This window comes from Adiantum capillus-veneris, chromosome 14, assembly GCF_014529385.1.
Source record: "Adiantum capillus-veneris isolate H3 chromosome 14, ASM1452938v2, whole genome shotgun sequence".
Taxonomy (NCBI): domain Eukaryota; kingdom Viridiplantae; phylum Streptophyta; class Polypodiopsida; order Polypodiales; family Pteridaceae; genus Adiantum; species Adiantum capillus-veneris.
In genome coordinates, this window is record NC_140944.1 from 133,005,730 (window position 1) to 133,032,881 (window position 27,152).

At 44.6% G+C, this 27,152-nt stretch overlaps 1 protein-coding gene across 1 annotated transcript in view; it reads right to left on the reverse strand.

Annotated features, from left to right (window-relative positions):
• Nucleotides 1-27,152, reverse strand: part of LOC147443159 (uncharacterized) — a 114,562-nt gene that overhangs the window by 11,450 nt on the left and 75,960 nt on the right. Inside the window, exons 4-8 of the mRNA XM_086529070.1 lie at nt 16,058-16,168; nt 15,805-15,881; nt 15,627-15,722; nt 15,435-15,474; nt 15,119-15,259 (exon numbers count right to left, since the gene is read on the reverse strand). Of these exons, the coding sequence (XP_086385196.1) occupies nt 15,119-15,259; nt 15,435-15,474; nt 15,627-15,722; nt 15,805-15,881; nt 16,058-16,168 (465 nt within the window). The remainder of the gene's footprint in view (nt 1-15,118; nt 15,260-15,434; nt 15,475-15,626; nt 15,723-15,804; nt 15,882-16,057; nt 16,169-27,152) is intronic.

Below are 27,152 nucleotides of genomic sequence, written 5' to 3' on the forward strand. Positions count from 1 at the left end.
GACTCTTATCTTTTCTCAGTGCTTACCTTTTTGTAGTGCCTTGGCTGGCCTTATAAGCCACACTTGAATTTATACTATATAGTCATAGTCTTTTAAGTTTTTAATCCGTCTTTCTGTCTATTCAACTTTATTGAGCTCTTCAATCTTTGCACTTCCTAGATAATGTTATTTGTGATGCACTTAGTATGTTATGAGGTGTCTACAACCCCGGTAAATTGAATTTACATCCGCAACCACTAACGCGCATCGCGCACAAGCGACATGTTGAAACTTAAAACATGCTTGAACATGATTCTAATTGTCCAAGTAGGTGTTAGAAGCTTGGCTTATAGTTGTTTCCTAACTTATAGGCTGTTTTGAGGCTAATTTCAGCGTTTTTTGGTGGACCGTTCCGGCGTTCGCGTTCCGGTCCCCGCCTATACGTTCCGGTACCGTTTCGAAGCCCCCCGTTCCCGTTCCCCGTTCCCGTTCCAAGTAACTTTGCAAAAACTATCTTAGTAGACATTGACTATTAGTACCGACGCACTAGACACGACACATCTAGCACTTGTACAAAACGAGTCACATCACAAGACATCACTAGACATAACAAAACATCACATGACAAATCACCGACAAATTCATTCCAAATCTCAGACCATGAACATCGGCAACGTATTTAGTAATCGCATCTAGATCCATTCCGGACCTCACGATGCCCGATTAACTAATCCTTATTGCAATCATGTCTATAGAGATTTATGAGACCGAAATGCTGCAGTCATTTCGTCTTTCAGTCCCTACACTAAAACAAGTCAAGTACAAATCAATCATTTTCATTTTCGGGAATTCCAATTATAAAGTCATACAACAGAATACTACTCAGCCGTTTAGTATCCTAGAAACCCAAAGGGAGCATCAGAGATAACACTCGACAGGATGGGACCATCAACAAAGGCAGTTCTAGTGGCGTCCAAACGGGACATAGCCATTACACCTATCATTGGCAAACTTCGGTTGAATTGTCAGGGGTACATCGTAACTTTGGAAGGTTGTGACGTCCTCCTAGGAGTCCCTTGGTACCATAAGAAGAACGCCATGGTCGACTATCGGGCAAAGAAAGCAACTTTGACAAATGAGAAGGGCCCAACAATTGCAGTTCATGTAAAACTGAAGGACGAGTCCGTCCCTGCTGTACCGGCTTCGGTGTCATGTGACACATCCAACCGTATGTGTCTGTGGACAAGCTACAACACGACAAGGGCTCCGTCAGTCCAGTCAGTCCAGATTAGCAAGTGCTCTGGCACTTTTTGTGAGTTTGTTGCATGCCCAAGCACTTAGTATAGATGCATATCCTCTGGTTGCACACAGCATGATCATAAGCATTCCCATCAGAATCCATCAGAATCCGTAAGGGGAATTTTCCAGTGCATTTAACCTATTTTCCCTATTTTTGACATTTTCACTTTTTAATTTAAGTGACTTTTGTTGGAAAGTAGGTAGGGCAAATTGAGTAAGTTTGTATATAAGCAAACCTAGGCTAGCACTAATTGGCAGAAGAGGAAGGAGAACACAGGCCACAGGCAGCAGGTTCCCCCCCCCTCTCTCTCAAGCAAGATCCCCCCTTGGTGGTGTTTTTACTCCAAGCAAGAACCACAGCATCTAGCGTTTTCATCAAGAAGCATCATCGCCACAATTTCCCCTTTGCTGGCGTTTTTCAGCAGACCCTCATCACCTTAGACTCCCAGACCCTAGCGTTTTCAGCATCGCCACAGCCTCAGGATTTCAGCCATTAAGAACCAGCCAGATCAGCATTTTTATGATCAGAATATCAGCATTTTTGCCAGATTAAACCAGAATTTTCAGCCAGCGGGAATCAGCCCCAAACCAGCGTTTTTTGGTTTCCAGCAGATTTCAGCCATGGGCGTTTTTGGACAACAGATAAAAGAGCATCAGTTTTCAGCCTTAGCGTCGATCTCGTCATCCCCGTCGTTGACCTCGACATAGCCTAGACTTGCATCAGTTTTCAGTCATCCACTTGTACGAGTTTGTGCAATCAATAGTAGACCACTCTCGCCAACGAGAGTGGGGCCTTCGAAGGAGGGTTTTACAACGTCTCTGGTGTCGTATTCTATTCTCTCTATCTCTCAGTCTCATACACTTTCACGCATAGTGTCCATTCACTTTGTTTGTGTCCATTGCACTCTCTCATTAAGAACGGAAGGCTCTCCCTTCCATAAGAATAAAAAGGAACCTTGAGCACAGATCGGAGTACTCATCTTGAGCAAAGTTCAAACATTCATTCCGCTGCACCTTATATTGGTATCAGAGCTTTGGAAGTGTTCTGTATCACTCAAGGAAAGAACCACAAGAACCACAATTTTTTTTTGCTTGTTGCCGTTGCACGAACCCAAGTTCGCTTGGGCGTGTCGATTCCTAATCATGGTTTCGAAGAGTGACAGGAATCCCAGGAAAGAAGGGCTTGTCCAGCCTCCCCTTGTGCCTCTTTTCACTCATTGAGAGCGGACCGTGCACTTAGCGGCTGGCCAATCGACGTGAGGTGGGAAAAAGCAACCTTGGTGTGAGCTCAACGCCGCCAAGGGGTGCGCCCGTGGAAAAGAGCAGAACTCGGGTGAAGAGAAGATCCTTCTCTAACACAGATTGCAAGCAAAAGAAGAACCTCAAGACCCTCAAGAACTCAAGACCCTCAAGAACCCAAGAACCCAAGACCCACAAGAACCCAAGTTCCTCGTGAACTTAAGAACCCACAACTTCAGTGCATGGTCATCACCCGAAGCGGAATGGATACTGGGCATGAGAGTGATGGGCAAGAAAGTAGTGAAGAAGAATTTCAGCAACAGGGAGGTTTTCCTGACCCTCCCCCTTCGCCATATACGCCAAGAATTGTACCAAAGTCCATGGAAGTTTTGGTTAAGACAATGATGGACATGATGGCAAAGCAAGAGGCGACTCGCGATCGCGATCGCTTGGCGGCCGAGGAACGGAAAGAAAAAAAAAGCGACAAGAAAGGCCGACTTGGAGCAAGCTCGCTTGGCGGCCGACGCAAGAAGGGAAGCGGCCGAAGAAAGAAAGGCTACTATTGAGCGTGAGCTTGTGCAAGCGCGCTTGGCGGCCGACACAAGAAGGGAAGCGGCCGAAGAAAGAAAGGCTACTTTGGAGTTAGAGCATGAGGCCCAGAGAGAACAACGCATGAACGACTTGGTACTACATGTCCTCACCTCGAAACCCGAACCAGCCAAAGAAGTTGGTGGTTCATCGAGTGGTGCAAGCCGCGATTCAGACTCCAACAACCCAGTCACAGAGAAGATCCAGTTCAGTAAGTATGATGGTAAGATGGACGCTAATGTTATTCATTCTTGGTTGCATCAATTTAATGCTTATTTTGCGACAACTAAGAAGACAGGAAATAGCAAGGTTTTGACGGCAGCTATGTACCTTGCCAGTGATGCCATAAATTGGTACCACGCATGGCAAGAGGCACAACTAGCCGCGCACCTAGAGAAAGCCGATGGAGACGCGCCCCTTTCCTTCAATTCGGCCGACTTCCAAGACAAGCTCAAGGCGCGGTTTATGCCTCCTCAGTACCTAGCACGATTGAAAGAAGATTGGCGTAATCTCAAGCCAACATGGTATGCCAATCATGTCTTTTTTTAACCGTGTTTTGCAGCTCGGCACTCAATTATGCAAATTGGATGATGAGCGCAAAGAGGCTTTCCTTTTTGGGTTAGATGAATATATCAAGTTTGATGTAGAAGTCTTCGATCCAATCGATCTCAACAAGGCGGCAGCGATTGCTCTCACACAGGAGATGAAGCACAACAAGGGAAAGCCTAAGGAGAACAAGACTTCCACAAGTACCTCTCAGACTTCTCAGAACCCTCAGAACGGTAAGAATGGTAAACGGTAACTCTTCTGATCAATCTTCCAATAGTCTCTCAGAAAAGAACTCTCAAAATGAACCTAAGGGTAAGGCTAACACAATTGCTAAACCTAAGCTTACTCCAGATGAAAAGGTAGCATAAGGAATTTTAGGAGGATACATCACGTCGGAAGAGCAAAGCACTTATTCTAAGGAAGGTCGTTGTTTTCATTGTCACATTAAGGGTCACATAAAAAGAACATGTCCTAAGCTTGAATCGAATGAATCTAAAGAACCCACAGAACCCACTTTCTCTATCAATGTAATCAATGACATCACGAGTGTGCCCCAGTTTCTCCTGACCCTCCCATTGATGAGTCTCTCATTAAATGTGATGGTCATACGACGGGGCAGCGTTTTGTCATATTGTTTGACCCAAGCAGTATGCATGATGTGATCAGTCCCTCTCTTGTTGAGAGAGCCCACCTAGAGGTTAGTCAGAAATCTCCTCTCGAGGTCTCTGGCTTCGCTCCTCGTATCGACTCTCTCATCACGAAACAGTGCCTTGATGTGTTGTTTAGAGTTCAACAAGCTGCTTTCCGTAGAAAATTTTTTGTCTCTCCTCTCTCAAGATGTGATATGATTTTGGGCATTCGATGGTTTCGTGAGCATAACCCTCTCATTGATTGGGCAGAAAATACGTTCACTTTCAATGCCAAAAGTGACTCTCCCATTGTCATTCGTGGAAAGCAAGTTGTTCATTCTCTATCTCTCATTGCTAATGTGCAGGCAAAGATTAAACGGATTCAAGAGAAGGAGAGTCGAGACTCTCTCGGTCTCGTCTTCTCCAAAGCATGACACATGATTTGCATGATGATGAGCATGATGATTCGAATGACAATGATAAGCATGATGATTTAAATGACAATGACAAACATGATGGTTTGCAGGATGATCCACATGTGATCTCTCACAAGCATGATGATTTGCAGGAAAATGATGTGATTGTTCACAAGAATGATGGGTTAGTTGATACTTTTTCTAGTGAAGCTAACCTCATTGCAGATTCGATCAATCACGCAAAACCAATCTTGGCTTTCAAGTCGAGGTCCACAGCACCCCCACAGGAAGATTCAATCGATCATGAAGAACCAATCTTGGCTATCGAGCCTAGGTCCAAAGAACCCTCACAAGAAGTACTATGTGTTCGCATGATTAGTCAGCACGCATTGTTCGAGTGTTTCATTCGTGATCGTTTCCTGTATTATAGTCAACATCTTTATGTGATCCCTTTTCCTAGGCATGACATATTGTACGTTGAGCATGTTTCACTCATAAATGAGCACAATTGTATGTGGATGATTCATGAAAAGCTGAAAAGTATGCATTCAAGGAAGTTACATTTCATGTCTCTTCCTTGGCACGACACAGTTGTAGAAAGAGCACATGAAAGTATGAGCACCAAGCATGGGCATTTCCGTTGTGATTTGCCACAATTGATTGATTTAGATCAGCAAGACAAGATTCAATCTCATTGTTTACGTGTGTGTGGTAAACGGTTTGGCACTCCGTCTATTTGTTCATCTACATTGCATGCATAGTCTTTTAGGAAGACGAGATTTTTTCCAGTCACTCTACATGGAATAGGTATGTTCATGTTTTTGTGTTGGAAGTGGTTTCAGGAATTTTCAGCCTTGGAGATTCTTGAAGAAGGTGGATCTACGTCCATAGAGGAAGTGGAACCATTGAAGGAGACTCAGAAGACTTTGTGTCACTTTCGGCGCGGCCCATAGAAGCAAACGTTGCAGACCTTTATGAAGCTCAAGTATCGCACGACCCACACATCAAAGTGGGCCGGCGAAGAGTCCTTTCCACGATTCCGGATGTTGTTGGCGATCTCCCTCGACGCCATACAGTTCGGTACCAGTACCTCACTTCGAAAAGGAGGGGATGTCACGTGACACATCCAACCCTATGTGTCCGTGGACAAGCTACATCACGACAAGGATTCCGTCAGTCCAATCAATCTAGATTAGCAAGTGTTCTGGCACTTTTTGTGAGTCTGTTCGCAGACCGTACATGCTCAGGCACTTCGTGTAGATGCATATCCTCTGGTTGCACACAGCATGATCATAAGCATTCCCATCAGAGTCCATCAGAAGCCTTCAGGGGAATTTTCCAGTGCATTTAACCTATTTTCCCTATTTTTGACATTTTTCACTTATTATTTTAAGTGACTTTTGTTGGAAAGTAGGTAGGGCAAATTGAGTAAGTTTGTATACAAACAAACCTAAGCTAGCACTAATTAGAGGAAGGAGAACACAGGCCACAGGCAACAGGTTCCCCCCCTCTCTCTCAAGCAAGATCCTCCCTTGGTGGCGTTTTTCCTCCAAGCAAGAACCACAGCATCTAGCGTTTTCATCAAGAAGCATCATCGCCACAGTTCCCCTTTGCTGGCGTTTTTCAGCAGGACCCTCATCGCCCTAGACTCCCAGACCCTAGCGTTTTCAGCATCGCCACAGCCTCAGGATTTCAGCCATTAAGAACCAGCCAGATCAGCGTTTTTATGATCAGAATATCAGCGTTTTTGCCAGCTTAAACCAGTGTTTTCAGCCAGCGGGAATCAGCCCCAAGCCAGCGTTTTTTGGTTTCCAGCAGATTTCAGCCATGGGCGTTTTTGGACAGCAGATAAAAGAGCATCAGTTTTCAGCCTTAGCGTCGATCTCGTCATCCCCGTCGTTGACCTCGACATAGCCTAGACTTGCATCAGTTTTCAGTCATCCACTTGTACGAGTTTGTGCAATCAATAGTAGACCACTCTCGCCAACGAGAGTGGGGCCTTCGGAGGAGGGTTTTACAACGTCTCTGGTGTCGTATTCTATTCTCTCTCTATCTCTCAGTCTCATACACTTTCACGCACAGTGTCCATTCACTTTGTTTGTGTCAATTGCACTCTCTCATTAAGAACGGAAGGCTCTCCATTCCATAATAACAAAAAGGAACCTTGAACACAGTTCGGAGCACTCATCTTGAGCAAAGTTCAAATATTCATTCTGCTGCACCTTACATTCAGCCATTGCCAAATTAATGAAATCCAGTCTCTTTGTTTACTCGATCTACTTGAAAGAGTTAAATGATGAACACAGAACGAACACGTTTGAACTTGATAAAGAACGCCAAGATTTTCTCCACACACATGCTGATTGCTTCTCTAAGGGCCTACCAAGCGAGTTACCCTCATCTTGTCCTGAGGATCACACCAGTCATCTAAGTTCGGGAAGCACACCACCGAACTGGCCACCTTACCGTGTTAGCCCAGCCCAGAATGAAGAGATCATGAACCAAGTGAAAGACCTCCTGGAAAAGGGTCTTATCCGACCGAGTACTTCACCTTACTGCTCTCCGATGTTGTTGGTATTAAAGAAAGACGGGTCTTGGAGAATGTGCATTGATTACAGAGCTCTCTATAAAATCACTATTAAAAACAGATTTCCGATGCCAAGGATCGATGATATTCTTGACCGACTTCAGGGATCCTCCTGTTTCAGTAGGATTGATTTGAAAAGCGGATATCATCAGATTCGCTCCGGGAGATGTCTACAAGACAGCCTTTCGGACAAGTTTTGGTTTATATGAATGTTTGGTGATGCCTTTTGGCCTCCAGCGACTTTCAACCGAATGATGGATAGGATTTTCTGAGAGTATAGATCATTTGTCGGCACTTTCTTTGATGACATTATAGTCTTCTCCAAGGATGAAGCAGAACATCGACACCATCTGCTACAGGTATTTCAAGCATTGCGGGAACACAAGCTAGTTATCAATGCCAAAAAGAGTGAATTTTTCTTGCCGGAGATACACTTTTTGGGACACATCATCTCAACAGCAGGAGTACAGATGGACCCGGCCAAGATTGAGACTATACGAAACTGGCCAGATTTGAAGAATGTTCATGAAGTTAGAAGCTTCTTGGGCTTGTGTTCTTACTACCGGCGGTTCATTCAAAAGTTTGCAAGGTAGCTTCCCCTTTGCACACATTGACACAAAAAGGAGTCCCTTTCTCGTGGGGACCGGCCGAAGTGACAGCCTTTCAGACACTTAAAGAAAAACTGACTACTGGACCAGTGTTGACTTTGCCAGACTTGCAAAAGTGGTCGTAGTCTGGGAGCGGTCGTAATGCAAGAAGGCCATGTGATTGCCTATGAAAGCCGATTGTTTTCAAGGCCAGAATTGACAGCATAGATTTATGAGAAAGAGCTTTTGGCAGTGATCCATGCTCTTACTCTGTGGCGACATTACCTACTCGGAGCCGATTTTACGGTCTTCACTGATCATCAAAGTTTATGCTACTTCTCGTCACAGAAGCAGCTTTTGGAAAAGCAGATGCGGTGAGCTAACATCTTGTCACAGTTTCATTTCCAGATTGTTCATGTTCAGGGACAGGTGGAAGATGCTTTGTCTCGGAAGCCTCTAGTCTTGGCTATTTCCGTGATTCTTAGAAGCTTCGAGGATATGGTTGATCAGTAAGCCACACATCCGAATTTTTCCGATGTATTGTGGACAACTTTGTTTGCAGTTGTTTAGTATGCCAGAAGGTCAAGTTTGATAGGCATAAGGCACAGGGTAATATTACTACAGTCTTTACCCATTCCCACCCGCCCGTGGGAAAGTATTGCAATGGATTTCATTTTTTGATCTCCCGAAGACACAGAGTGGGCATGATACTATCATCGATAGATTTAGCAAGCAAGCTCACTTCATTCTAGTGAAGAAAGCAATCAAGCCGAATCATTTAGCCAACTGTTCATTGCACAGATTTTTCGACTACATGGCATGCCTGAGACAATCGTCTCCGACAGAGATATCCGATTCACGAGTTTGTTTTGGAGGGCTATTTGGGAGAACATTCCACTCGCAGACGGATGGGCAATCTGAGGTTGCAAATTCAATTGTTCTAGATTTATTGAAGTCTTACATCTTTGATCAGAAGGCTTAATAGGAACTTTTTTGGTCCTTGGTGGAATTTGCCTACAATAACACGATTCACTTTTCGACGAAGAAGTTAGCAAAATCTCAACGACATAAAAAGGCAACAGATCGACATCGTCGAGATTTGAAATTAAAGAAAGACGATTGGGTGCTCTTACATTTTGAGAAGGCACACCTAAGAAAGAAAAAGGGAAAGCAGCAGCTTTTTCCAAAGCTTAGCATGAGGTCTTATGGCCCTTTCCAGATAAAAGAAAAGTTAAATGATGTCTCCTTTAGACTCAAGCTGCTCGATACTCGGAAGATTCGCAATGCATTTCATGTGAGTCTATTAAAGCCTTTTAAAGGTGATGTGCCCGATGATGGGGAGCCTTATGAGCAACCCGAAGTGGAGGAAAGCGAGGAGATACTTGTTCCAGAACAGACTTTGGCACACAAGGACAAAAAGGTTAAAGGTAAAGTAATTAGGCGGTTCTTGGTTAAATTCAAGAACTATCCTGCATTGGATGCGAAGTGGATGGAGGAGGACCTAGCAGATACTCCTCACATTTTGGAACTTTACCCTGAAGCATTCGGTTTAGCATAGTCTACTCGGATAGAACCCCGACTTCAGCGAGGGTGAATCTAGTGAGTGGGTTTGCACAAGAGAGGAGTCACTCCGCTCCTTTGTTAACGGATTACCCCGATTTTGAATAGAGTCTCGAGCCACGTCGCCAATTCAGGTGAAATGAAGTTGGCCTTGGCTCCTCCATCGAAGAAAATCAGGGCTTCTTGATCTTTCGCTTTGCCCCAAGCTCGGCAAAGTTCTGTACTTTCATCTATTTGGCATGAGTCAGTTGCAATATGGTACCAGTCCTGCTTTCATCTTGCCTTTTTTGCCACGTTCCTTTGCTGCTCTCGAACTCTCTGGCCTGTCTTCAATCAGTCCTTGCGGAGCCTTTTTTGGCACTTGGCGGAGATGTGCCCTTGTTCCCCCCAACCAAAACACTTCCCCTCTCTGACATAGTTTGCTCTTTCTCGAAGAGTCAATCGGGGTCGTGCACCCTTATCCTTCTTTTCTTGGGAACTCTTTTTCTTTCTACTTTCATTGTTGGAGGTCTGTCGGATTCTCTGACTCAGAATCTCATCAGTGGGGTGAGTCAAATTTCCCGAATGTATCGAGAAACCCCGTTTTGCGTGACCCATTAATACTTGGATAGAATTTGACTTTTGTTCCAGGCAGTAGTCTCGGATCTCTGTAGGGAATCCAAAATAATACCGCTCAATTTGTTTCTTAAAAGTGACCTTCTTAAATGAAGAGGTTGGTAGAAAAGAGTCCAAAACCGCTCGCAATAAGCATCCAAAGAATCTCCCTTGGTTATCCGAAGATGGTTCCAAGCGGTTCGTATATCCCGTTCGTACTCCCAGATCAACCAAGAAGAAATAAAGAGCCTTTTGAATTTCAACCACTTGACTGGAGCTTCCTTCCTTAGCAGAAGAGTGGACCACCATGTTCGAGCATTGCCTTTAAGAAAAGATGCAACCCTCCCAATATTGGAGTGCTCTGAGTAGTGCCCTCTAGAGAAGGCTATGTGAAACTGCTGGATGAAGACCAAAGCCCTCGGAGCATCTCGGAATCCAAAAAAGGATTCAGATTTTATTGACTATCCACCTCTAAATTCCTTTGCTTTCTTTCTCTTGTCTTCGAGGAAGTCCTATTGGTTGGCTCTGTAGAAGTGCTTCTTTGCATGAAACAAATGGTCATCGGAGTCCGAACTGTAAGAGGATGACTCCTCTTTAGAGCTGTCAAAAACTAGGTGGAATCTGGGTTTCTTTTTGCCTTTTTCTTGCCCTTTCTAAAGCTTTGCTTTTTGCTTCTCTTTTTGCCTTTTCTCTCCTCCTCGCTTGAGTCAGAAGAGCTAAAAGACCTGTCAGAAGAAGAGGAGGAAGAAGAATTGGGTGATCCCTCAAAGCGTGCACGCTTCTTCTGCTTTCTTGCGAAAGAAGATTGACGGCCCAAATAACCAGGGTAGTCAGTCCCCTTCTTGCACTTTTCCAATTGCTTTTTGGATTGATTTTTCGTGTCCAAAAGCTGATTGATCTGAATTTGAACCACCTCTTGAAGTTCTTGTTCTGTAAGGAGGTTTCTTGAATGCCAGTTTAATTTGGTGGTTTGGTGACCTTCTACCACTGAGTGTGCACTTCAGCGATGGATTGCTGAGACAAAATTTTGCAAACTGAGGGTCTTTCACAAATTTGATCATCTGCTTTGTGCACTCGTCACCTACTGTCGACGTTCCATCTCTTGAAGTTCATATAGAGTAGGCCAAAGTGGCCCGTACTCTTTCTTTGTTAAATCGTTAAAATCTTCTCCATGGTCTCCTCCCGCATCAGCAGATGCAAAAGAAGTTGACTGATTCTTGTCGGGATTCAAAAGTGTCGTGAGAGAAATCGGTCATGCTCTGATACCACTGTAACAAACTTGGACACCCCAAGTCAAGATTCAGCCTCGACACAGCAGAGATTCACTTCAAACTAACTGACAGAACAAAAGAAAGGCGACACGGCCCAACGTAGTTCCGTGCCAAGAGGTATTGGCCCCAAAGACTGGCGCCCCTTTCGGTATTTACTTTATATTAATCTATGTGCAAAGTACAACTGAGCCCGCGGGTGCTCACTCTCAGACTCTGTGTCCAAATGCTTTGCAGAGCGAGACCCTAAGGCCACTTATAAAGATTACATAGGGTTGCTAAAAGCCATAGTTACCGGGGAACGCCCCCTAGCCCCCATTCCGGCGTTCCGGGGGGCAGTTCCCTTCCCGAACGTTCCAGAACGTCCCGAAATGTCTGACGTTCCGGGTGGCCAATGCAAACCGGAACGGCCGTTCCGGAACGTTCCGAAACGCCCCCGGACCGTTCCGGAATGCCCCTGGAACGGCCAACGGCTACAAACAAATTTGGCAAAAATTGAAAAAATTGAAGTAAATGTTTGGGCTTCTTTTGAAAGTGTGCAAGGCCTCAAGGACTCATAAAATGCACCCCCCTCCCCCTTTCTCTTCACAAGCTAATCCTCAAAGCTCAAGCTCTCTCCCTCTCACTCTCAAGATCTCTCCCTCTCAAGACTCACTCTCTCAAGGCTCAAGGCTTCAAGCCTTCAAGCTCTCTTCCTCTCCCTCCCACTCTCTCAAATCTCTCCCTCTCCATCTCTCTCTCTCTCTCTCTCTCTCTCTCTCTCTCTCTCTCTCTCATCATCTAGTCATAGCAAGGTTGAATGGTCTTCAAAACGAGTTTTTTGTGAGTATTAGAGTCAAAGCACTCTAATACTCCTTGTATTTAAACACAAGGAGCTAAAAATTGCACTATTTGGGTGTTTTTTATACCTCCCGTTCCGCGACGTTCCCGTTCCAAACCCCTAGCCGTTCCCCCGTTCCGCGGGGATCCCGTTGCCGTTCCCGTTCCGCGTTCCGGGTAACTATGCTAAAAGCAGAGCCCCCAAAAGCCTCTAAAATTAAAAACAAGAGTTCCCAAAAGCTGCCCACAAAAAGCTGTCAGTGCGTTTTGTGGAAAATCCGTACTGTCCATACAGTCAGTGTAAAACGCGGAGGTCCGTACAGCCAGCGTAATTCGCGGAAGTCCGTACGGTAGCCATGTCAGCAGCCGCTTCACTTTGTTTTAGTGTCCCTCGGCAATAATCCATAAAGTTGGGACAACTTTATTAGGGTGTGTGTATGTGTCCGGGCATTGCCACGTCACCAAGTTGTGACACCGGGTGCCAGAGATGAAATCCATCTCTCCGTCCACACCATATCCAATGAAGATGCACTTGTGTGATTTGGGGTCCAACTTTTGTCTAAGCGCTTTTGGCACATGTGAAAATGCCTCACACCCAAATACACGTAACCTGTCATAATTGGGCTCTTTGCCCATCCACATCTCCTACGGAACCTTGTACCTTAGTGGTGTACTAGGTGACCGATTGATCAAGTAAGCAGCCATCGTAACAGCTTTTCCCCAAAATTCTTGAGATAGATTGGCTGTAGACAACATAGAAGTGACCCGTTCATGAATGGTTCTATTCATTCTCTCAGCCACACCGTTTTGGGCGCGTGTGTAAGGCATGGTAAACTGTCTTCTAATGCCTCTTTTACTGCAAAAGTCCTTGAGCTCGAAGGAGATGTACTCACCTCCATTGTCATTGCGCAAAGCTTTAAGCTTTCTACCCGATTGGTTCTCTACCAATGCTAAGAACTTCTGAAAGACACTAAAGACATCAACCCACACCTTTCTAGTAGAGTCATCTATGAATGTCTGGAAGTATAATACTCCCCCTAGCGACTTGACTGGCATAGGTCTCCACAAATCGCTATGAACGAGATCTAGAGGACTCCCTAACTCCTTGTCCAAAGGCACTGATGTCAACCTAGTCTGTTTGCCATAGATCAATGCTCACATAAAGAGAAGTTAGAGTAATCTAACACAGGGATATAACCAGAACGCTGCAAGACTTTATTTCCTTTTGAATCATATGTCCTAGACAGCTATGCCACAACTCTATAGATGGCAGCTCGCCTACATAAATAAAATTCTCTTTCACAAATTCCCGTCCTCATTCGCCATCTAGATTGAGAGAGGACAAGCAACGGGAAGCTGGTTCTTGCTGTATGTCCCTCCCTGAACTTCATGGTGTAGTCTTGGAGTTGAGCATAGGATGAGCGTTGGGAGCTTATTAACACTCTCACTGTATGGTTTTTATTGAGGACTTGGTGCCTTTCGTATTTCTAGGGGCGGGCTTGGGTATGATAACCTACGGGGCGTTCAAAAAACATGCCCTTTTCTGTGGGTAAAACTAATTTTCCATTAATTAGAGGAATGTACAAGAGATGGCCACCCAACATGGGTAAAACAGAATGCAATGACAATCACTTTTTTTAAACGATACTTGGGAGGATGGTCCCTTCTTCTCGATAAAGGGTGGCTCACTCCAATGGCTGTATAGGCCACCGATGTGTCTTTTCCCACCTTCCATCGTAAGATATACCCGTTTGACCTTCTCGCTGTATTTTGAAAGAGTTTCCCATTGTCCCAAATGATCATTGACGATATCTGTTTGTAGCACTTTTGGTGTTTAATTAAATAGTTAATTCTCTCAACCTTTGATTAGATAATGCAAAGACCTTTTTCTTTTTGAAGGATGTCATCATGACACGATAAGACCTGGAGCTCCGCACATGTCTGTTGAACAAAAGCTAACCTTTTTCGAGATTTATACCTTGACAAAGAATGTTTTTCTATCTTACACGTATAGTTCAAAGATAAATGAAGTGATGAATAGATTGCTAATGCACAGTACACATACTCTAACTAGGGAAAGACAGCCACACAGAGTGGTATTGTCTTACCTTATCATAGGAAGAGTATGTTTCAGAATATAGGAAATACTTTTACTTTCAGGCTCTGCCTTTCAACCAACACAAGATGGAAGGATGTCTCTCCCAAAGTACTTTCTATCAGTGGTCATAGTTTGGAATATTCTTACATACTGGAAAATAACTGAAGAAATCCCCCTTGTCCGGACACTTACCATCGAGCTACACATCCTATTATCACAACCTACAAGGAAAATATTTACTGGTCTTGTCTCTTTTATTTCAGCAGTAAAATGTCCTTTCAATCTGTGTGATTTGTCTGCTCTTCTGTTATAATTTTAGTTTCAGCCTCGTTATCTTCTAGAAGTTTAACTTACAAGTCATTTAGTACAATGGTCCCACAATTAACGAAATCATGAATACTAGCCATGCTCAAGAGTAAGATAGGCAGACTGATAGCCTTCTTGGGTTGTGCCAAGGTTTGGAATCCAGAAGCTTCTAAGCACCCCATGATTCCTCCATACACATGTCTGCACTTCTCTCATATTTAATCTTTTCTTGAACTTTAATTTGCAAGTCATTTAGTAAACGCTATTGAGCAATCTGTGAAAATCACACACAAGGATGGATTATGTGCAAGTGTGTGCTTTACAGCAGACTGATAGACTAATTGAAACCCAGAAGCTGTATCCCATGATTCCTTGTCTACAAACATAGTCCTTCATGCTTCGTAACATTGTAAAAGTCTGAGGTGGTCTGCAGCCGCATCCTACAACATGCATCTATTACTTTGCTCATTACTGAACATAAACTTCTTACCACTGTCAAAAAATACCTGCAAACGTATGGCCAGAATGAAATGACAACAAATACACTAGCGTGATATTACGTTAAAATTTAAACGTAATCTTTAAACTTTGAAGAAGTACCTCGTTGCCTGCAAAGATATCCATAGAGTGATGTGAGACAAGTGGCAGTGACACTAACGCTCTGCCTCCTGTCGGATAAGTCGCAAGACCTGCCTCCGAGGCTCTGTCTTCTAAAAATCCTGATTCTGAAATCTCAAATAGCTGTAAAAATACATATTTCATGGGTCAGAAGATAATTAAAGTTGCATTGTAACATCCAGGCTCAATGAAGTAGTATAGCCTAATATCCATGCAGTTCCCAAGGTAATCCCACTTCCATTTACAAACGGCTGTAAGTTACTTTCAAGAGACCGAGATTTATGACATGATTGATTACCTTCATCTTGCCTCCATAATTTGCAACAAAAAAGCCATATCTGCAGAACATAAGCCCAAGTATACTGTAAATTAGTAAGTTTTTTAAAAGAACGTCACAGCCTATTTGCTTGATTTATTGATCACATAGAAGAGAAAAGTTCGAATGTCAGGCATAAACATACGCATAATTTAAGAACACTGAACCTTTTACCTTCCTGTACCCATGCGATCAACAGAACACACAGAGCGGCCTGCACACATATTTGCTTCATCCATATTCATGGGAAGTGAAAACAAGTCCACCCAGCTGAAAGATGACATTAACGGAGAATTAATCAGGCACCGCTACCTCCTAGTTGCTCAAGTAATGGGTTGTCTATTACGCAAACCTGCCTCCAGACTTGCTGAATAGGCGATCTGTCAACTTTTTACGCCCAAGAAATGTATCTGTATTCAAGACATATATCTGACGTGCATAAAAGAAAACCATCTTAGTAAATCTTAGAATTATATATGAAATACTAAGCATTCACACAATTTTCATAGCCAGAATCTATTGCTCAAGTATATTACAAGCATATTTGAACGCATTCAGCTAGACACTAACAACAATTTCCTAGATCATGATAGCTTCAACATTACCTCCTCCGCACCATCACCATTCAGATCACCGGCTGCAACACCAATTGCTCTTCTCTCAGAATCTTCCAACGGAGTTCCACTTGCAATATTAACAAGCCTTTCACCTGTCCACTGTTGAAAGTTGAAAGGCAAGGTCATTAACATATTTAATAAACCAATGGAGTTGAGATTACCAATTTCAATTGGTTTCCAATGTAAGGCAGTTGTTCAGCATGTGTTGGTAGGTTGGAACAAGGAAAGCTTTACATTATTATGGTAAATCAGATGCTACTGTTTACCACAGCTGCCTATAGTGATGCTCAGCAGTAAAATGGAAGGAGAAATTCCAAGGCCTTGGTCATTGTCACACAAAGCAGTGGCAACCCTGAGGTATCACTTGACTTTTCCAACTCTTGACTCCTGCTGCTGAGATGATGTGTCCCAAAAAGTGTATCTCCGGCAAGAAAAATTCACTCTTTTTGGCATTGATAACTAACTTGTGATCTCGCAATGCTTGATAGACCTGTAGCAGATGGTGTCTGTGTTCCTTCATCCTTGGAGAAGACTATAATGCTATCAAAGAAAGTGCCGACAAATGATCTATACAAAATCCTACCCTTCATTCGGTTGAACGTAACTATACCATTGGTAAAGCCATTGCTTTCAAGCTTTTGGGGCTCTGCTTTTGGGCATCCCTTGTAACCTTCTTATATGTCGTAAGGGCCTCACTTCTCAGAGCATCTGGATGCAGAGTCTGAGAGTGAAACCCTAACCGCTCTTGTACTCTGACTTTGATTTTTAATACATAAAGAAATACCGAAAGGGGCGCCAGTCTTTGGGGCCAATATCTCTAGGCACGGAACTCCGCCAGGCCAGTGCAAATCTATTATGATCTGTGAATTGTTTTTAAGTGGTTATTTGGTGCTCTCGCAATTGATTCTCGAGAGAAAGAACATGCTTTATTTTACTTGCTCTCATTTGAGAGAGAGAGAGAGAATCTGCTTTTGCTTTCAAGCTTTTGGGGCTCTGCTTTTGGGGCTCTGCTTTTGGGCATCCCTTGTAACCTTCTTATATGTCGTAAGGGCCTCACTTCTCAGAGCATTTGGATGTAGAGTCTGAGAGTGAAACCCTAACCGCTCTTGTACTCTGACTTTGATTTTTAATACATAAAGAAATACCGAAAGGGGCGCCAGTCTTTGGGGCCAATATCTCTAGGCACGGAACTCCGCCGGGCCAGTGCAAATCTATTATGATCTGTGAATTGTTTTTAAGTGGTTATTTGGTGCTCTCGCGATTGATTCTTGACTTGGAGTGTCCAAGTCTCTTACAGTGGTATCAGAGCACGACCGATTTCTCCTCTACGGGAAATCCGATCCCCAATTTTTTTTCTGCGGCACCTATGGCTTCACGCAAGGATTTGTTGACTCCCTCTGCATCTGGAGATGCGGGCAGGGATCACAACGAAGATTCAGACAGAGAGTATGGCCCACCTCGGCCTACTCAGGCGGAGCAAAGAGGGATGAAGCCTCGTCAATTGATCAACGATGCAACAAAGATGATGCTCAGTTTTGCGAAGGATCCGAAATTCGCAAAATATGTGAGCGAGACTTCTTTTCAGGAAGTGCATGCACAGTGGCACAAAACCACTACACCCCTGAAACCCGCTCTCAATAAACCTTCTGATCACAAACAGTATTCAGAGAAGGAATTACAAGAGGTAGTTGATGCACGGATTGCTCAGATTTCTCACGCGCAAAAGAAAGCCAAAAAGCACGGCAAATGCAGAAGAAAAGCACTCACTTCCCGAGATATTTGGGTCGTCAGTCAACTTTTGACAAGGCAAAGAAACAGAAGAAGCGTGCTCGATTTCAAGGAGTACCCACTTCTTCTTCTTCTTCTTCTTCTTCTTCTTCTTCTTCTTCTTCTTCTGACAGTTCTTCTAGCTCTTCAGATTCGAGCGAAGAAGACAGAAAAGGTAAAAAGCAAAGCAAGAAACAAAGCTTCAGAAAGGGCAAGAAAAAGGCAAAGAAGGCTAAATCTCGCCCAGAGCCTGACAGTTCTACTGAGGACTCATCTACAGACAGCTCAGATTCTGATGATGGAAACTCCTATGCGAACAAGAAGAATTTTTACAAAGCCAACCAGTATGACTTTCTCGAAGATAAAAGCAAGAAAGTTTGAGAGTTTAAGGAAGGTGGCCACGCGATCAAGTTTGATACTTTTTCAGGATACTCAGATGCTTCGAAGGCTTTGTTCGTTATACATCAGTTTGACATCGCTTTCGCGGGAGGACGCTATTCAGAGCACTCCAAGATTCGGAGAGCTACCTCTTACCTTAAGGGGAATGCTCGTACTTGGTGGTCCACGCTTCTTTTAAACAAGACTGCGCCGGTTAAATGGCTGAAATTTAAAAAGATTTTTATTTCTTCTTGGTTGACGCAAGAATATGAACGAGATATACGAGCTACTTGGAACCATCTTCGGATGACCAAGAAAGATACAATCAATGCTTATTGTGAAAGATTCTAGAGCTCTTTTCTACCTGCCTCTTCATTCAAGTAGATCTCGTTCAGAGAACAGATTGAGCGGTTCACCTTGGGTCTACCTACAAAGATCCGAGATCACTGCTTGGAGCAAAAGTTAGCTTCTATCCAGGAGTTGATGAGTCATGCGAAGCGGAGCTTTGCCATTCACTGTGGCAGTCTGACTTACCCCACAGATGAGAACATGACACAACGAGCCGAACAGACTTCTAGGAATGAAAGTAGAAAGAAAAAGAGCAACCCTGAGAAAAAGGATGCACGACCCAAGCTTACTCCTGAGGAGCAAGCTCGATTCATCAAGGAGGGGAAGTGCTTTGGATGCGGGGAACAGAGACACATCTCCGCGAAGTGCCCTAAAAAGGCATAGAAAGAACAGAATGATAAGGACGACGACAAGCCTGAGAGTTCGAGAACAGCTGAGGAACGTGGACAAAAAGGCAAGATGAAAACCGGACTGGTTCCAGATTGTGTGGGTACCAATCACGACACCATGGATGAGAGTACAGAACTTTGCCGAGCATGGGGCAAAGTGAAAGATCAAGAGGCCCTGATTTTCTTTGGTGGAGGAGCCAAGGCCAACTTCATTTCACCGGAATTGGCGGCGCGGCTCGAGATTACTCCTGATCGGATGGGACCACTTGCAGAGGCAGTTCTAGCGGCACCCGACAGGAAGTAGCCATTACACCTATCATTGGCAAACTTCGGTTGCATTGTCAGGGGTATTTGGGGCATGAGGACTTCTTCATAATGCCTTTGGAGGGTTGTGATGTTCTCTTAGGGATTCCGTGGTACCACAAGAACAACGTCGTGGTCGATTATCGGGCGAGAAAAGCGACTTTGACTACAAAAAAGGGCAGAACAATTGTACTTGATAGTAAACTGAAAGGCGAGTCTGTCCCTATTGTATCGGATTCGGCCATTTCAAAATTAATGAAATCCAGTCTATTTGTTTACTCGATCTTTATGAAAGAATTGAGCGATAAGGATAGGACAAATATGTCTAAACTTGATAAAGAACGCCAAGATTTTCTCCACTCACGCCGATTGCTTCTCAAAGGGCCTACCAGGAGAGTTAGCACCTGCTCGTCCTGAAGATCATACCATTGATCTGATACCTGGAAGCACACCACCGAACCGACCACCTTACCGTGTGAGCCGAGCACAGAATGAAGAGATTATGAACCAAGTGACAGACCTCTTGGAAAAGGGTCTTGTCCAGCCTAGTACTTCATCGTATTGCTCTCTAGTGTTGTTGGTTTTGAAGAAAGACGGAACTTGGAGGATGTGCATCGAATATAGAGCTCTCAACAAAATCACCATCAAGAACAGATTTCCGATTCCTAGGATCAATGATATACTCGACAGGTTAAAGGGATCCTTGTGCTTTAGCAGGATTGACTTGAAGAGTGGATATGATCAGATCTGAATCGCGCCGAGAGACATCTACAAGACAGCCTTTCGAACTACTTTTGGGTTATTTGAGTTTTTGGTGATGCCTTTTGGCTTAACCAATGCTCCTACCACATTTAACCTAATTTCTGCCAGAAACCTTAAAAATCCTGCAAAGCCTAATTTCTGCGAGAAACCCTAATTTTTGGAAACCCTAACCCTAACTGCTGGCTGAAACCCTAAGTGGCTGAAAACCCTAAATTTTGGCGCCAGTGCCACGTGGGAGCAGTGTAGGAGGATTCCAGAATTTGTGGCGGAAAAAGCGGGCTGGCAGAAAAGCAGCTAGCGACGCATTATTGTTGGCTTTTTGCTACGCTTTGAGATAGAGAAAGAACATGCTTTATTTTACTTGCTCTCATTTGAGAGAGAGAGAGAGAGAGAGAGAGAGAATCTACTTTTGCTTTCAAGCTTTTGGGGCTCTGCTTTTGGGCATCCCTTGTAACCTTCTTATATGCGGTAAGGGCCTCACTTCTCAAAGCATCCGGACGCAGAGTCTCAGAGTGAAACCCTAACCGCCCTTGTATTGTGACATTGATTTTCAATACATAAAGAAATACCGAAAGGGGCACAAGTCTTTGGGGCCAATATCTCTAGGCACGGAACTCCACCGGGCCAATGCAAATCTATTGTGATCTGTGAATTGTTTTGAAGTGGTTATTTGGTGCTGTCGCGATTGATTCTTGACTTGTGGAGTGTCCAAGTCTGTTACAGCTATTGATTGCACAAATCTGGTACAATGGTCTAGATGCAATGGACTTGTCGACGACAATGATGACGATGACGAGGACGAGGACGGGCTGAAATCTGAAAACGCTAGGGTTGAAATTTACAAATGCTTACTTTCTGTTGAATTCTGACACTGTGTCGGCAAGGATGGCGATGGCGACGACGCACCACGATGCGCTGAAAACGCAAATGCTGAATTCTGCGGAGAGCGGGCTGAAACTGAAAACGCTGGCTGATCTGATGGTAGGCGAGGATCTGTTGCGGGTAGGTGAGATTTGCGAGACTAGGGGCTGATCTGCTGTGTCTAAGTGCTGAAAACTCAAAATGCTGATGCTAGGGGCTGATCTATCACCAGAAACTGCAAAACGCTAGGCAATCTGCAATCTGTTGGCTTCAAGTGCTGGGATCTAGAAACACTGGCTGATCTGGGAAGTCCAAAAACGCCAAGCTTGTCTTGTGGCTAAAAACGCTAAGTCTCCTGCCGGTCTTGCTGAGAAGGTGCACTGCAAGTCACTGGAACTTCTGTTGCCTCTTTTGCCAAAAAGAGCTAGCGCTAGGTTTTATTTACAGACCCTTAGCAAATTTGCCCTATCTAGTTTTCCAACAAAAGTCACTTATTAAATAATAAGTGAAAACTGGATAAATTGGGAAAATGGGTTTTGTGCACTGTAAAATGCTCCCAATGGGTACTGGCTGTCATGTTGATCATCATGCTGTGTGCAACCAGAGGCTATGCAACTACTCTAAGTGCCTTGACATGCACTGCCTGCGCACAGGCTCACAAAGGTGCCAGAACACTTCCTAAGCTAAACTGAACCCTAGACCTGAAGTAGCTTGTCCACTTGCACATAGGGTTAGATGTGCACGTGACACTGGAAGACTCAAGAGCCGGTCTAGCATATATGTCTCTAGTAGTATCCCACAAGTTGTGCACAAAGAAGACCGAAGAGCCTCAATCTCCATATGAGGGGCAGCTAGCTCTGCTCGAATGATAGCGTGGGGTACGGAGGCCTTGGCTCTGATCAATCGAGAGATCATAGATACCAAGGGCCTCTCCATACGTCTCCAACCATCCTGGCCTACAGAAGGTCCCCATATCTGCACCCCATACAACATAGCTCAGGCCACTAAAGTATAAAAGAGCCATAACTTTGTCCGAGGTTCCTGGAACTGAACCTGCAAACACATCCTCTCCCAGCCACCCAAGACCAAAACCTCTAGTCAGTCTAGTCTCTGTTGCTCTTCCCAAAGAAAACCTCAGCCCAGTGAAGACAACCCCAAGGTAGAGAGAAATGAAATGTAATATTAACGTCTTCGAAAGGCCAAAATGACCTATGAGACCAAAAGGTTACATGTGGTTAATCTAATACCAGGTCTGGGTACAAAAAGTACAAAGAGCTGAGAAGAAAATAGTGGGTAGGGGTGGGGTGAAAGCTGATACAAGTGGAATACAAAGGGGTGAGCTGATACAATGGAGCTCTCTGACAGTCGAGGCATCATATACATATACATCAGTATCCAAAAGGCTATAGACATTCAATGTCCTCCAAGGTAGGCACTGTCGGGACGGCTCCTATGTCACGCCAGTTTGGTAGAGAGAGAGAGAGAGAGAGAGAGAGAGAGAGAGAGAGAGAGAGAGAGAGAGAGAGAGAGAGAGAGAGAGAAATGAAATGAAATGAAATGTTATATTAACGTCTTCAAAAGGCCAAAATGACCTATGAGACCAAGCAGTTACAAAATAGTGCATCTAATACCATGTCTGGGTACAAAAGAACTAGAAAAGAACTAGAAGTGGAACAAAATACTACTACTACTACTACTACTACAATCTAAAACTACGTGGGTGTAGCAGCTGATACAATAGGTACCCGGTAAACTGGATGTAACAGTGTGTGAAACAAAGATGGAAGAAATGATGAGGATCCATCCTCATCTGCACTCTGGATGTCGAGAGAGTATGGCTCGAATCTTCTGTTGTAGTCTCCGTCGATGCTGTGTAGCTCCTCTCCTCAGTCGCGGCCGTCTGTATCTCTGTAGCTCCAATGCTCGGTCGATGAGAGTGCCAGTAGTGGTCGAATGAGTGTGGGACGAGCTCTGCAGTGGTGGCTGCTCCTCTGGCTGTCCCATATCTAGTGAAAAGAAATCTGTAATGTGTCTCTGGGACTGCCTCTCTCTAGCTCTCCCCAGTAAAGTGTCTCTATACCTGTGTAACTCAAGTAGATATAGTCCAAGACATCTCTGATCCTCATAACTCATGACCCTAGATAGAGGACCAAAACCCTCTCTGAATAAGCAGTGGAAACGCCCTCGTATCTCATAGAACACTGTCCAATGACATATGTAGTGCAACTCTGTCTCTGGCTCTCTCTGGCATAATCGGCATATCCTGCTGTCTCCTGGTATCCCTCTGAATCTACCAGTCTCAATCTCGAGCTGATGTGAGGATGTGCGTATCTGACCAATGGCACAACGCAAACCATGAGACATATGTGTGTCCATGTAGCTGGGTCGAATCACAAACCCATCTCCTGTGAGGTGGAGAAGATGCTCTCTATAGAAAGCCATCTTCGTGCTCAACTCCTGAGGCGGCTCTATCCATGTCCTCCTGGTGTCGAGCTGGATCAGGTCCTGAAGAATGAGTCTAGTGATCTCCACCCGTGTAAGAGACAGCGAGGGTGCCTGAAGAGAATACTGGAAAGGGGGCAACCTGTCCATGGTGAAGCCATGCGTCTGAAACCATGAAGTCATCTGTGCATACCAGCATGAAGTGTCCCCCTGTAGAGCTAACTGTCTGGAAGACTCAAGGGCCAGTCTAGAGAGAGAGAGAGAGAGAGAGAGAGAGAGAGAGAGAGAGAGAGAGAGAGAGAAAATGAAATGAACATAAAATGTTATATTAACGTCTTCAAAAGGCCAAAGTGACCTATGAGACCAAAAAGTTACAATGTGGTGGATCTGATACAAAGTCAGAGTCAGAGTAACAAGATGACAACAATGACAAAAATGAAATGACAAATGTCACAATAAATACTATGGAATCCTAAACTACTAGGTGTGAACTAAGCAGCTAGCTGGGATAGCTAGATCACAAGAGATCCAGCATCGGTCGCTAGCGGATCTCATCAATCTCCTCCATGGTCAGTAGTCTGACCGGGCGTCGTGCATGTCAAGCCAAAGTGATCCGATCCTGTGATGCAACCTCTGCCGATGCTGTGTAGTCCCCCGCAGTCGTGGGCGTCTCGATCTTCCCAGCTCAGTCGCTCGGTCGATCAGTGTGCCTCTGGTGTGAGACGACGACCTCTGCTGTGGTAGTAACTCCTTCGGGTGTCCAGTGGCAGCTCTAAAGAAATCTGTGATCTGTCTCTGACAGGCTAGCCTCTCCTCTCATCAGGCTCTCCCTGTGTCTGCGTAGCTCGAGCAAAAACAAACCCAAGCATCTCTGATCCTCGTACTGCATGACTCTGGAGAATGGTCCAAAGCCCTCTCTGAACAAGCAATGGAAGCGGCCTCGTATCTCGTAGTAGACGGGGCAGTGGCATGTGTAGTGCAACTCTGTCTCAGGCTTGATGTCACACAGGGGGCATATCCTAGCCTCTACTGGTACTCTGATGTATCTCCCAGTCTCGATCCGCAGCTGGTGTGAAGATGTACGTATCTGGCCGATAGTACATCGTATCCCATGAGACAAGTGGGTGTCCATGTATTTGGGCCTCGTCACAAAACCATCAACCGTAAGCTGGAGGAGATGCTCTCTGTAGAAAGCCATCTTCGTGCCCAGCTCCTGTGCTGGTTGTATCCATGTCCTCCTAGTGTCTAGCTGAGGCAAGTCCTGGCAGATGAGCCCGGTGATCTCGGACTGTGTAAGAGTCAGAGAGGGTGCATCCAGTGAGTACTGGAAGGGAGGCAATCTGTCAATGTTGAACCCATGTGCCTGAAACCATGATGTCATCTCCCCATACCAGCATGCTGTATCTCCCTGCATGGCTAACTGTCGAGAGGACTCGAGTGCAAGGCGGGCATATCCGTCTCTGGGAAGTTCCCACATGCGGTGTATGAAGGAGACCGATCTAGTGAGCGCCTCAACCACTAGTGGCGGGGCAGCTAGCTCTGCTCGAACAATAGCACGTGGTACAGGCTTCTCCATGTCCCCCCATCCATCACTGCGGCCTGTCCTCCCGTGATGATGAAATGAGAGAGAGAGAGAGAGAGAGAGAGAGAGAGAGAGAGAAATGAAATGCAATATTCTATTATATTAAACGTCTTGAAAAGGCCAAAATGATACAATCCTTCTGGACCTAATCCAATGTCTCGTTACAAAAATAAAATGAAGTAAAGTGAAAGACTAAAGACTAAAACTAAAAAACTAAAACCATCATCAGACTAAAATCAACATCATCATTGTCAATGCTCGAGGATGCCGCATTGGGCGTTGTCTGAGAAAGTATTGCATCGCTCATTGAAGAGCTTCGTCAATGTCCGCGTTTGTAAAATAGTCATATTGGGCATCTCCCATATCGTGCTAGAATAGTCCTAATCCTCTGTCGATGTCGTGGTCACCCTCGTAGACGTAGGCGCCTAGCTCTCCCGAGCTCAGTGGCTTTGTCCACTAATATACCTTTGGTATAAGTGGGCTCTCAAGTCTCTTGTGCATGTTCATCTGGCTGTTGAGTCCCTTCTCTAAGAAGTCAGTAATCTCCCTCTGTAAATGTCTCCCTCTGCCTGGTCTCCTCAAGAGAATCTCCCTGTGTCCGCGTAGCTCTAGCAAAAACAACCCGAGGCATCTCTAATCCAGATATCTCATGACTCTAGCCAACGGTCCAAGGCTCTCTTTGAACAGACAGTGGAAGCGGCCTCGTATCTCATAGTATATTAAACAATGACAAATGTGATGTAACTCTGTCTCTGGCTCTATATAACACAATTGGCATATCCTCGCTTCTGCTGGTACTCTCCTAAATCTGCCAGTCTCAATATCTAGCTGATGCGATGATGTGCGCATCTAACCAATAGCACATTGTATCCCATAGGATAAATGAGTGTCCATATAGGCCGGTCTGATCACATATCCATCTTCTATTAGTTGGAGACGATGCTATATATAGAAAGCCATCTTTGTGCTCAACTCTTGTACCCGCTGTATACATGTGCTTCTTGTTAGCTGAATCAAATCCTGACGATAAGTCTAGTGATCTCTGTCTCTGTAAGAGAAAGGGAGGGTGCATCGAAGGAGTACTGGAATGGGGGCAGTCTATCCATGTTGAAGCCATGTGATTGAAACCATGATGTCATCTACCTATACCACCATGCTCTGTCCACCTGTAGCACGAGCTGTCGGGATGACTCAAGGGCTAGCCGAGCATATCTGTCTTTGGGGAGGTCCCATAAATGATGCATGAAGGAAACTGATCTAGTAAGGGCCTCAACTACGAGAGGGGGGGCAGCTAGCTCGGCTCGAATAATCTCATGTAGCACTGATGCCTTAACCGGAATCAGTCGAGAGATCATAGACTCTAGAGGCCTCTCCATAGATCTCTATCCATCAATGTTACCAAATCTTCCATGGTGGTCTATTGAGGGTCCCCAAATCTGAGCACCATAAAGCACAGTTGAAGCCACTAGAGTGTCAAAAAGCCACAGCTTTGTTCAAGGTTCCTAAAACTGAACTTGCAAAGACATCTTCTCCCATCCTCCCAAGGCTGCATAATCTCTCGTCAATCTAGTCTCTGCTGCTCTCCTCCATGAAAACACCAGTCCACTGAAGACTACCCCAAGATACGTTGTCGTGCCGTGGCACGTACATAGTGTGAAATAAAAACATTCAACTCACTCTTGACACTTCTTGATGTATGCAAATAAAGTCAATCATGTACATATTGTGATATATGTTGAAGCGTCTATTATGGTCATTATCATGTACATACCTATCCGGGGAGTCGTGGCCCTGGATGTGACGCATTTGCGTGCTTTTCCACTTGATAAGATGCTTAATTTGGTTTGACAATGTACATAGTCCACGTGTTTCATGGTGGCACATTCATCTCACCTATAAAGACTGATGCCAACAAAAACTGCCAAAAATAGCAACTAACTGGTGCCGTTGCAGAATTGCATGGAAAGTGACCCAAAATGGTATATTGATGAAAAATGATGCTTATCTATGCTTTTTATGCTTATGCGAGTGATCCCACAAATTTAGGGATTTTTCTGACTCCGTTTGGGAGTTTTCGCATCAAAAATGGCATTTTTTGGGTCAAAAATGAGCTGAAAATGACCTAGTTTTGGTCCAAAGTGGCAAAATGGCCCAAAAATTCACACATCAGCTGAAAATGCCGTGGGTAAGAGAGAGAGGGCTGCTTTTTACAGAAAAGACCAGCAATTTTGCTCTACTATGTAATGGCTTT